This window comes from Ochlerotatus camptorhynchus, unplaced genomic scaffold, assembly GCF_037179485.1.
Source record: "Ochlerotatus camptorhynchus isolate MF236.1 unplaced genomic scaffold, CSIRO-AGI_Acam_v1.1 ptg000422l, whole genome shotgun sequence".
NCBI lineage: Eukaryota > Metazoa > Arthropoda > Insecta > Diptera > Culicidae > Ochlerotatus > Ochlerotatus camptorhynchus.
Window position 1 is genome coordinate 272,330 of NW_027040908.1, and position 11,056 is coordinate 283,385.

At 42.5% G+C, this 11,056-nt stretch overlaps 2 protein-coding genes across 3 annotated transcripts in view; both read left to right on the forward strand.

Annotated features, from left to right (window-relative positions):
* Ubr1 (Ubr1 ubiquitin ligase) overlaps positions 1-2,474 on the forward strand; it is a 156,138-nt gene extending 153,664 nt beyond the window's left edge. For both annotated transcript variants that reach the window (XM_065233846.1, XM_065233848.1), the window contains one exon: positions 905-2,474. In XM_065233846.1, coding sequence (XP_065089918.1) covers positions 905-2,114 — 1,210 coding nt within the window. In that variant the 3' untranslated portion in view covers positions 2,115-2,474. The remainder of the gene's footprint in view (positions 1-904) is intronic.
* Positions 2,475-8,123: 5,649 nt separating this feature from the next.
* LOC135711105 (uncharacterized) lies at positions 8,124-10,707 on the forward strand. Its single transcript, XM_065233843.1, has 6 exons — positions 8,124-8,405; positions 8,459-8,596; positions 8,660-8,882; positions 8,952-9,512; positions 9,655-10,350; positions 10,487-10,707. The coding sequence occupies exons 1-6, from the start codon at positions 8,124-8,126 to the stop codon at positions 10,705-10,707; spliced, it is 2,121 nt and encodes a 706-aa protein (XP_065089915.1).
* Positions 10,708-11,056: the final 349 nt, after the last annotated feature.

An 11,056-nucleotide genomic window follows, 5' to 3' on the forward strand; every position in this document is an offset into this window, starting at 1 on the left:
TGCTCTAGCTGATAAATTATCACACTAAAGCTTCATGTTAGCATTTCCAACCAACTCTGACGTTTTACATGTTAATTGGCGTTGACGGCGACTCTGTAGCAAGGGGGGGAGGTGGCTGTCAAATACGAACAATCGTCGCCTACCTCGCATAACTGGTTCCAAACGTAAACAAGCCATAAGAAACCTACAGCGTTTGTTTACGTTTGGAACCAGTTTCATACAAGAATGATCAGTAGGCTGATTTGACAGTTCGTCTTCCCCAACCCCCCCCCCCCCCCTCCCGCTCTGTAGCTCTTTATTCTTATGGTAAAATCCATAAGCAAACGTCAGACTGTGTGTGAAACATGGCGGACTTCGTACTATCCTTTCATTCCACATATCCCATAAGAAACTGTCAATCTTTTCTATAAGAGACAATTTTTCGACAATGCCGTCAACGCCAATTTATCCATCCATGGTCGACACATTTTACAAACAACAATTTGCAACGTTACATATGGTGAGAAATAATTAATTAATTAATTTATCTTTATTAGGGAGGCTTTCAGCCTTGGGCTGGGCGAGAAATATGCAAAATTATGTAAATTAATTTAGATGTCATCTTCAATAGAAACATTCCACCTTTATATTCAAATCCTTTCGAAAGAGAGAGGTGAAGCGTGTTTAAAACGCGTGTCTGATGAAATCTAAGCGAATAAAAATTCTCTAGCAGATGCCAAAACCATTTGAAAAGAAACCCGCGGAAAAGCAACCTTAATGAGGTTAAAAAATCTAAATTGTTGGTAAAAATACAGTCATTGCGAAATTTCTACATGTTAATTTATCCATCTAAGATGGTGTGTATTTGATTTTTATGTATACTGTATATGTGCATTTTCTGAAGTATTTTTATTTTATTTTCTAGGTACACATCCTGTCTGAGTGGGTTCGTGCGCGTTTCCGCACTGCTAGGAAACAATATAAAGAGATTCAATCCGGGTTTGATTGATTATATGTGTGATCTTCATGACACATTGCATGGTAAAAGAGGTTCTTCATTCTTGGAGTGGGATATCTTCAGTATGATGACATCGCTAATATGTGCAACACGTTGCGTATTATTTAGCGCAAATAAAGAAGATACCATACCTAAAGGAAATATTATCGATCATGATATTTTGACTGCGATGTTCCTAGTGAATGCTGTAAGAATAGTTGTCACGCATGAAATTAAATTTTCTAACGCTATGGACACTGATGACAATGTTACTGGATCCGATAATGAATTGTCTAAGAACTTGTCCAATATTTTCAAAAAGTATAATATTTATCACCATGATGCTGAACATATTCCAAATTCGATTGGACAGCATCTTACACAGACAATAAAAGAACAGAGTCAAACATTTTTGAGGTGCTCTTGTTTGCTGTTTCATGCGATAACAGATGTAGAACTTCCTAGCGGCGATCATTTCGAGGCTCTTGCATCGTATTTAGGACTGGAAACAGATGTGTACACGTATTTCAACAACGAAATTTACTGTCAGTTCATTTCCACAGTAATTACTGCGAATCATCAAGAACTGCAAGCCGTTAAACAGAATATAAAAAACAAACAATCCGAAGATATTGTTCCAATAATTCAGGCAATACCACCAATTAGGCAGTTGATAGATCTGCCGGAAGACTATAGTGATCTGATCAACAGTGTGTCCCTTTTCACTTGCCCAAATAACGTAAGAGATGATTCCCGTAATCCCACAATGTGTCTAGTCTGTGGAGAGATCTTATGTTCCCAATCATTTTGCTGTCAGAAGGAACTAGAAAAAAATTCGGTAGGTTCATGTACATACCATGTGCATACGTGCGGTGCCGGTATCGGCGTATTTCTAAGGATTCGTGATTCGGAAATATTGCTGTTGGGTATGAACAAAGGATGCTTCATTCCTGCACCTTACCTGGATGAATACGGTGAAACAGATCAAGGATTGCGACGTGGTAATCCTTTGCGACTATGCAGGGAACGGTACAAGAAGTTACACATTATTTGGCTTAGTCACGGAATTCATGAAGAAATAACACGTCGGACCGAAACGCAACAAACACTGTTCGCTACACAATGGCAAAATCTCTGAAAATAAAATATTTTTTCTTCTGAACTTAAGGGCAGAATTTAGCATCATGATTAATAAAAAATCAATATTAGTGATAGTGCTGATACTTGCAAATAATAATACACATAAGATACATTCTGTTTCAATATATTTTCAGCTGTTGGTAGAAAATTAAATACAAGTCTGTTTAATGATGTGAGTAAATACATATCTGGCATCTAAATACGTTTCTGTCTATGTTGCCGAAATTCCTTTAAAGATAATTGCACGTAAAACTTGAAGGTGAGTGAATCGCTGTGGATAACTTATTTCTGATGGAACTCAGCTCCCACAAACAATTCCACAAAGAAACTGAAACTCCACGTTTGCTGCAATATTTCGTTATTGTACATTGGACCTTGTTAATATATGTCGGTATGATATTCTGTTGTAAAATAAAATATTACATTAAAAATTATATTTTATTTTTATTTTTATAGGTCTCAATGTAAAACATTCGAATGGTAGGGCAAACGCTATCCACTATCAATTGGCATCTACTTCCATATATCGTGATAAAACTACGGACTTTGTTCATTAAAAATGTGAAAACAACATCAAGTCAGCTTGTCTCATATGCAAAGTAATCGCATATCAGTCTCATTCTGAAATTCTATCGTCTAGGGTCAAGTTACAGTTCTGCTTTTTGAATCGCCATATTTTTCGCTATTATAACAAAATATGCAAGCTTCATGTAACAATTCAACTGTTATATATTGAAGATCATTCGACCACGGACCACTGATACCACGAGAAGAGTCATGATAAAGACCCATTATATTAGTATATATTTACTACAATAGATCAATTTACTGGTCGCAGTAGTGTTTGGTCCCGAACAGAGGAAAACAAATTAGTATATAAGAAATGAACACGCATTGTATAAGTGAGTGGCAGAAAGACTATAAAAGTGGAACTCAATAAAGGAATGTTGTTCAGTATACTCTTAACTTCAAGTGTAAACGCGTGTTAATAAAGTAAGAAAGAACATATTACAGTGACGCCGAGGAAAAGTTGGTAATTAGTGGAGCAAGTGAAAACTAGATAGTGAATAACGGAAAAGGTAAACGAAGCTGCGTTTAGAGAGTGATAATTCCACCTGCCTACATAATGTTCAGTATGCTGAGCGATTTGCTGAGGACTAGTGAAAATATCTAGTAACTGAGCTTGGTTCAGGCTTTTGTTGTAGGCTAGTGATCTTTAAACAAAGGTTGCTGAACCAGACCTTTTGTGGTTGAAAATAAAAGCAGAAGTTGACCACATGGTGATAAATCAAACTGCGAAAAAGGACTGTACAAGTGGCTTAGAACGTTGCATAAATTGTTTAAAGCATATAAAGTTCAAATGTGTGCTTGGGTCGCCGTTCGGTGTCTAATCTGTAATTATCATTTCGCCATTTTGAACAGAACATCAACAGAAATCGGATAACGTGTTTAAAAACAGCCATTTTGTAAAATCTTAGAGTACACGAGTAAAATTAACAGAATCCTAAAGTGAGAAGTGTATATAATTCCGGTAATCTATCGGTGAGAAGTCTATGATGAGCATTGTTTGCTGAAGGTGCTAAGAACGAGAAGATAAAAAGTGCTATATCATTCACAAACTTAGAATTTCTCTGTAGTTGCGACAGATTTATTCTAGTCTGTGTGAGTATCACCTAAAGAGAGAGTATATAAAAAAAATTAGTGAACCGATATTAAACAGAGTCAGCAATAATAAACGGAGTCAGTAGGAGCAAACAAACGGATTGATACAGACGATTGCAACTGCCAGCAAGAACATCCGAGTAAGATACCAGAGGTCACGTAAGTCGTTCCATTTTACTATTGTTTGTGTTTCTCTTTTTTAAGCTTCACGATGTCTCTAATTGGAACAATAGAACAATATATTCGGGGTACGAGTTTCTCTTAATACATGGAGAAAATGAACCTATTGTACCAGCTTAACAGGGTTCTGGATGATATGAAAAGATGTCTTTTCATAACCCTTAGCGGTCCCGTGATCTTTGATGAACTTAAATTGATTTTTCCGGGGAGAGATTTGAATAACATTGAATATAATGAAATGATTACTAAATTACGAGAGCGATTTGACAAGGAAGAATCCAATATGATGTGCCGCTATAAATTTCATAATAAGATACAAGGCATTGAGGAATCTGCTGAAAATTACATTTTGGGGGTGAAGTTGTTAGCCGAAGGCTGTGGTTTCGGAAATCACAAGGATGAGGCAATAAAAGATAAGATATTATCCTGGGATTGAGAGATGAGGAATTAAAGAAAAAAGCTTTTGATGCAAGATGGGCTGAGTTTAGAAGAAGTAGAGAAGATTGTGGTGCGTACTGAATTGATAAATCTTCGTGCAAGGTTTTTGGGGGACGATGGCGGTAGAGTACTCTCTGTCAAACATCGTTTGGGTAGAAGGCGAAGAACCCAGCAGAGGTGAGAGTAGAGGAGGAAGACTTTCGGTTAGATTTAGAAGTCGCAGTCGAAGCAGTAGCCCTAGCTGGGACAGATATCAGCGCAGTCGATCAAATGGCAACAATTTTTCGCAGAATAAATACAGAGATAATCGAAACTATGGTCATGCTCACCGTATGCAATCACTGCAGGCGCAAGGGTCATATCAAGCGAAATTGTCCTTTGTTAAACAGAAGGCAATCGGTAAACTTGGTTGAACAACAACATCAACATCAACAGCAACTTCCCGATGAAACTTATAACTTCAAACGTTTGAGTATTCAAAGTCCCAGTGAAAGTGACGATGATGAAATGTACCCTTGCATGATGATTTCCACCATTAACCACTTGAGTGAGCCTTGCATAGTTCAGGCTATTATTGATAATGCAAAAGTTAGAATGGAAATTGACTGTGGTGCAGCAGTTTCCGTAATCAGCAAAGCAACATGTTCAAAAACTGTTTTCTCATATTGGCGTGACTAAATTCCAAAGCAAGTTAGTCGTAGTAAATGGAGAGCCACTTGATATTTATGATAAAATGAAAGTTTTGGTTAAAGCAAACAACTGGCAGCACGAAGTTACGCTCATAGTTTTAGAGAGCAAGCACAATTTTACTCCACTTTTTGGGCGAAACTGGTTAGATTCCTTTTACCCTGGTTGGAGAAAAACGTTTTCTAGTTCCTTGTTGGTGAATAACGTGGAGCTTAGCGTGTGATGATATACCTAGGTAAACTAAAATCACAATTTCCAAATGTTTTTGAAAAAAAATTAACAAAACCAATTGTAGGCCATGAAGCAGATTTGACGCTAAAAATAGATCAACCGATCTTCAAGAAGGCATGTTCCTTTCAAATTGAGGGATAAGGTTATATCTCATTTAGATCAATTAGAACAACAGCAAATCATCACACCAATTACTGTCAGCGAATGGGCGTCCCCAGTGATTGTAGTGCTAAAAAAGAACGGGGATATCAGGCTCGTAATTGATTGCAAGGTATCTATAAATAAAATTATCATTCCAAATAGTTACCCATTTCCTTTAGCACAGGATATTTTTGCCTCTTTATCGGGTTGCAAAATTTTCTGTTCTCTTGATCTCACGGGGGCGTACACGCAACTCTTATTGTCAAATATATCGCAAAAATTTATGGTAATCAACACAATTAATGGTTTATACACCTATAACCGATTACCTCAGTGCGTATTGATCCTTACAAGATTGAATCAAGCTAATGTGAAGGTAAATTTTTCCAAATGCAAATTTTTTGTTGATTCTTTAACTTATTTAGGTCACCTTATAACTGACAAAGGTCTCTTTTGCCTTCACCAGAGAAGGTACAAACAATTCAAAATGCTAAAGTTCCCGGTAATGTATTAGAGTTAAAGGCTTTCTTAGGTCTAATAAATTATTATGGAAAATTTGCAACCCCATTTATCTAGTAATTTGAGTTGTTTGTATAATCTTTTGAAGAAAAGTGCCAAATTTGATTGGGATGCAAAATGTCAAAAAGCATTCACTGATAGCAACAAAGCTCTTTTAAATGCAGATATTTTGGAATGTTTTGATCCAACAAAACCCATTATTGTAGTAACAGATGCTTGTAACTAACTACGCAGAGATGAACTAGCCTAAGGCTAAAAATCTCTAAAATAATGATAAAAAAAAAGCTTGTAACTACGGTCTTGGATGGGTGATTGCACATTTGGTAAACGGTGTAGAAAAACCAATTAGTTTTGTTTCATTCTCGTTGAATTCAGATAAAAAAAAACATACCACATTTTTCATTTGGAAGCATTAGATTCAGTGTGTACCGTGAAAAAGTTTCATAAATATCTTTTTGGGCAGAAGTTTTCGGTTTATACAGACCACAAACCTCTGGTTGGAATTTTTGGCAAAGAGGGTAGAAATCAGCTTTGTGTTACTAGGTTACAACGCTATGTTGTTGAGTTCTCAGTTAGCTAACGCCGACTTTTGTTTACGTTTTCCGACGCATGGCCCAAGTTCAAGGCCATCTTCCAGGACCTGATGGCCAACTCGTGGGATACAAATGCCATAAAATTGTATCACCTCGATAAAGCTCTTATCGGAGATGCTACTGGAGTTCTGGATGCTAAGCTCCTAAGCGAGGGTAACTACGAGCAAGCTTGGACCATTTTAACGGACCGGTTCGAGAACAAGCGAGTCATCGTGGAAACTCACATCCGTGGGTTGTTGTTCCTCAAGAAGATGACGTCGGAGTCTCATAAGGAACTGCGAACACTACTGAACGAAGCCACTCACCACGTCGAAAGTTTGCGCTACCTTCAGCAACAAATCACCGGAGTTTCAGAACACATCATTGTATATCTGGTAATTTCGGCACTTGATAAATTGACCCGTAAGTCCTGGGAAGGGACCCAGAAGAAAGGAGATCTTCCGAAGTATTCCCAAGTCATCGAGTTCCTGAAATCCAGATGCCAGATTCAGGAAAACTGCGAAGCAGCGTTCAAGTAAGTGCCGCCAACAATCAAGCCAAAACAAGCCCAGCTACCTTCAAGAGTTCAGCCGCAGAAGAGCCACGCAGTTTCCACCAATGCGTCCCAAGCGTGTGAGATTTGTGGTGGTGATCATCGGAACTTCCAGTGCACTGCTCTGAACAACCTAACCGCTTCCCAGAAGAACGAAAAGATCCGAGCCGCAGGAGTCTGCTTTAACTGCCTGCCCTTCAATCAAGACGTGCCACAAGTGTCAGCGCCGACACCCACCCAGGAGAAAATGCCAAACATTTCTCTTCCCGCGGAATCTATGGCAATCCCGCCACCGGTTCCGGCTGCTCCGAGTCAAACGTCGACGTCGGTGCAGAAGATTCTTGCCTCCGTGGAACACCCTGTGTCCACCACCTGTTCGTCTAACTTCACCCAGTCGACCAAGACGGTACTGCTGATTACCGCAGTGGTGCAGGTGTTTGATAAGAAGAGTCATCCCCATCCATGCCGCGTCCTGTTGGACAGCGGCTCCCAGGCGAATTTCGTGACTGAAGACATGGCCAATCGCCTGAGCCTGCCGAAGAAGCCAGCCAACGTTTCGATCACCGGTATCAACGCGTTGCGCACCCTCGCTCGTGACAAAGTGCCGCTGAAATTCAAGTCCCGAGTATCCAACTTCCAAGCCAGCCTCGAGTGCCTAGTGACGCCGAAAGTAACGGGCACAATTCCATCGTCGAAGATCAACATCAACAATTTTGACATCCCTGCTGGAGTGGTTCTTGCCGATCCAGAGTTCCACACGCCCGATAAGGTGGACCTGTTGATCGGCGCAGAGCTATTTTTTGGTATACTGAAGCCAAGCCAACTCAACCTGGCGGACAACCTGCCACAGTTGCGAGACACTCACCTTGGGTGGATCGTATCTGGTGCCATCGTCGAGCCACATATTTCCAACGTATCAGTTCAGCATGCCAGCCCCGTTTCTCTTGAAGACATCGAGCGAATGATGTACAAGTTCTGATAAATCAAGGAAGTGCCGGACGTACCCAAATTATCAACCGAGGAGATGGCATGCGAAGCACACTTTCTGTCCACATACCAGCGTGACGAGTCTGGAAGATTTATCGTGAGCTTGCCGTTCAACGAAAATTCTTCGCAGCTGGACGATTGCCGTGCTTTAGCTCTGAAGAGGTTCCTGATGCTGGAGAAACGACTGATGAACAATCCCGAACTACAAGCGCAGTACGTAGAGTTCGTTCGAGAGTACGAGGTTCTCGGACAGTGCCGTGAAATCAATGAAGCTGATGATCCTCCCAACCAGCAGAGGTATTATCTTCCACATCACGCTGTACTGCGTCCGTTCAGCTCGAGCACAAAATGTCGTGTCGTGTTCGTTCCAAGTCGTCATCTGATAAGCTGTCTTTAAACGAAGTCCTGCAAGTCGGTCATGTGGTGCAGAATGATCTGCATTTCATCGTCCTACGCTTCCGAAAGTTCAAGATCGCCTTTTCTAGAGACGTTGCCAAGATGTACCGGCAGGTACTGCAAGCACTTCAAGATCGACGTTTTCTCAGAATTTTCTGGAGACCCCACCCGTCGCAGAAGCTACGGGTTCTGGAACTGTGTACCGTTACCTACGGTACAGCATCCGCTCCATACCTCGCAACAACGTGCCTGATACAGCTCGTCGAGGAAGAAGGTGAGTTTTTTCCTATCGCCTCTCGCATTGTAATGGAGGAGACGTACATGGACGATGTACTGTCCGGCGCAGACTCGGTGGAAGATGCAATCGAAGCTCAACAACAATTGAAGCAGCTCCTAGGATGTGGTGGTTTTCCGATACATAAATGGTGCTCGAACTCCCAAGAATAGCTCGAACGCATTCCCGTGGAAGACCAGGAGAAAAGGGTACCGTTAGAAGAACGTGGTGTAAACGAAGCTATCAAGGTCCTTGGGTTGCTCTGGGATCCGAATGCCGATACGCTGTATATTGCAAACCATCCGAAGCAACCGCCGCCATTACAACAACGTGTTACTAAGAGGGTAATGTATTCGGAGATATCCAAATTCTTCGACCCTCTTGGGTTGGTCTCTCCAGTCATCGTATTGGCAAAACTAATGGCTCAACGATTGTGGCAGCTCAAGGTAGGGTGGGACGATCCGATTGATGAAGACACGGCGCAAGAGTGGCAAGAACTTCAAGCTTCGTTGTCGCATTTGCACAACATCGCCATCCCAAGATGCGTGACATTCCAAGGAGTGGTCGCGTTTGAATTGCACGGGTTCTCCGATGCCTCAACAGTAGCGTACGGGGCCTGCATCTACCTACGAAGCCTGTTCAACGATGGTTCAGCGAAGCTCCGCCTACTGACAAGCAAATCCAAGTTGGCCCCTCTTCACGATCTTTCCATCCCACGGAAAGAACTTTGCGCTGCTGACACGATTAATTCTGAAGGTATTACCTGCCCTGGATATGGAGTTCCGGGAAATTGTACTTTGGTGTGACAGTACGATTGTCCTAGCCTGAATCAAGAAACCGCTCAACCAACTCCTATTATTCGTCCGAAACCGAATCGCTGTAATTCAAGAACACACAGGTGGATTCCGGTGGGAGTACGTTAGATCGCTGCAGAACTCGGCCGACACGGTCTCGCGCGGCCAACTACCTGCAGCCTTGGAGAACAACAGCCTTTGGTGGAATGGCCCTGAGTTCCTCCAGAGAGTGAAATACGACATCGATCCACCCGAAGAAGTACCAGATCCGTTGCTGCCAGAGCTGAAACCAGTCATCGTCACTGCAGCTGTGAGTATGAAACCTTTCCCATTTTTCTCTAGATACAACAGCTTCCGCAAAATCCAACGGATAATGGGCTACGTCTTGCGATTCGTTGGTAACTGCCTTATGAAGAACCCTGCCGAGCGGAAGACAAACCATCACCTGACGATACCGGAACTGCGACAGGCCACCGAAGCTATAATCCACGTGGTTCAGTTCGTTCATTTGGCGGACGAGATTCAACGAGTTGTTGCCCACGAACCCTGCAAGAAGTTGGCAAACCTGCGTCCTATCTATACCGATGGTCTACTTCGTGTGGGCGGTCGACTCGATCGCTCACAACTACCGTTCGAGAGCCGTCATCCCATCATCTTACCAGACAAGGACCCGGTGGTACGCCTTTTGATTCGGCAGATGCACGTCGAACAGCTTCACGTCGGGCAGTCTGGCCTGATGAACGCCATGAGACAACGATATTGGGTTCTGAACGCTCGCTCCATCATCCGGCAAATTACACGTAAGTGTGTGAGATGCTTCTGGATTAATCCAACCAATACCAGCCAACTGATAGGAAACCTGCCAGCATCGAGAGTGGTACCATTGCCCCCATTTGCCGTGACCGGAGTGGACTACGCCGGGCCTTTTCTAATTAGACCGTCCACCTAGAAGCGGTATCCGAAGAAGCACCGATGCCTTTCTGGCGTCCCTGAAGCGATTTCTTGGACGACGAGGAATGATCCAACAGTTGCACTCGGATAATGCAACCAATTTCCGAGGTGCCAACAATGAACTGATCGCCTTGTTCCAACAGTTCCGGGATCAGCAAGCCGTTAACACCATCGAGAAATTCTGCCGCAACCGTGAGATCGAGTGACACTTTATCCCACCGGACGCACCCGGATTCGGTGGCCTTTGGGAGGCCGCAGTCAAGTCCACCAAGATCCATCTAAAGCGTACTTTCGGCAACGTAAAGCTCACGTTCGAGGAGCTATCCACTGTCCTGGTTGAAATCGAAGCTGTGCTAAATTCTCGACCACTTTTCACCATATCCAACGACCCGGCAGACCCACTGGTGATCACGCCAGCCCACTATCTGATTGGACGCCCTCTCACTGCCATACCCGAGCCATCCTTGGAAGACGTCAAGGCAGCACGTCTAACTAGATGTCAAGACCTGCAACTTATGCGCGAACATTTCTAGCGCGCTTGGAGTCGCGACTACG

Bases quoted from the DNA above. Each gene is read 5' to 3' on its own strand.
- LOC135711105 (XM_065233843.1), top strand. From the start codon at position 8,124: ATGGCATGCGAAGCACACTTTCTGTCCACATACCAGCGTGACGAGTCT. The intron at 8,406-8,458 runs GTACTGCGTCCG...GTTCGTTCCAAG, and splicing joins ATTATCTTCCACATCACGCT to TCGTCATCTGATAAGCTGTC. The intron at 9,513-9,654 runs GTATTACCTGCC...AAGAACACACAG, and splicing joins TGACACGATTAATTCTGAAG to GTGGATTCCGGTGGGAGTAC.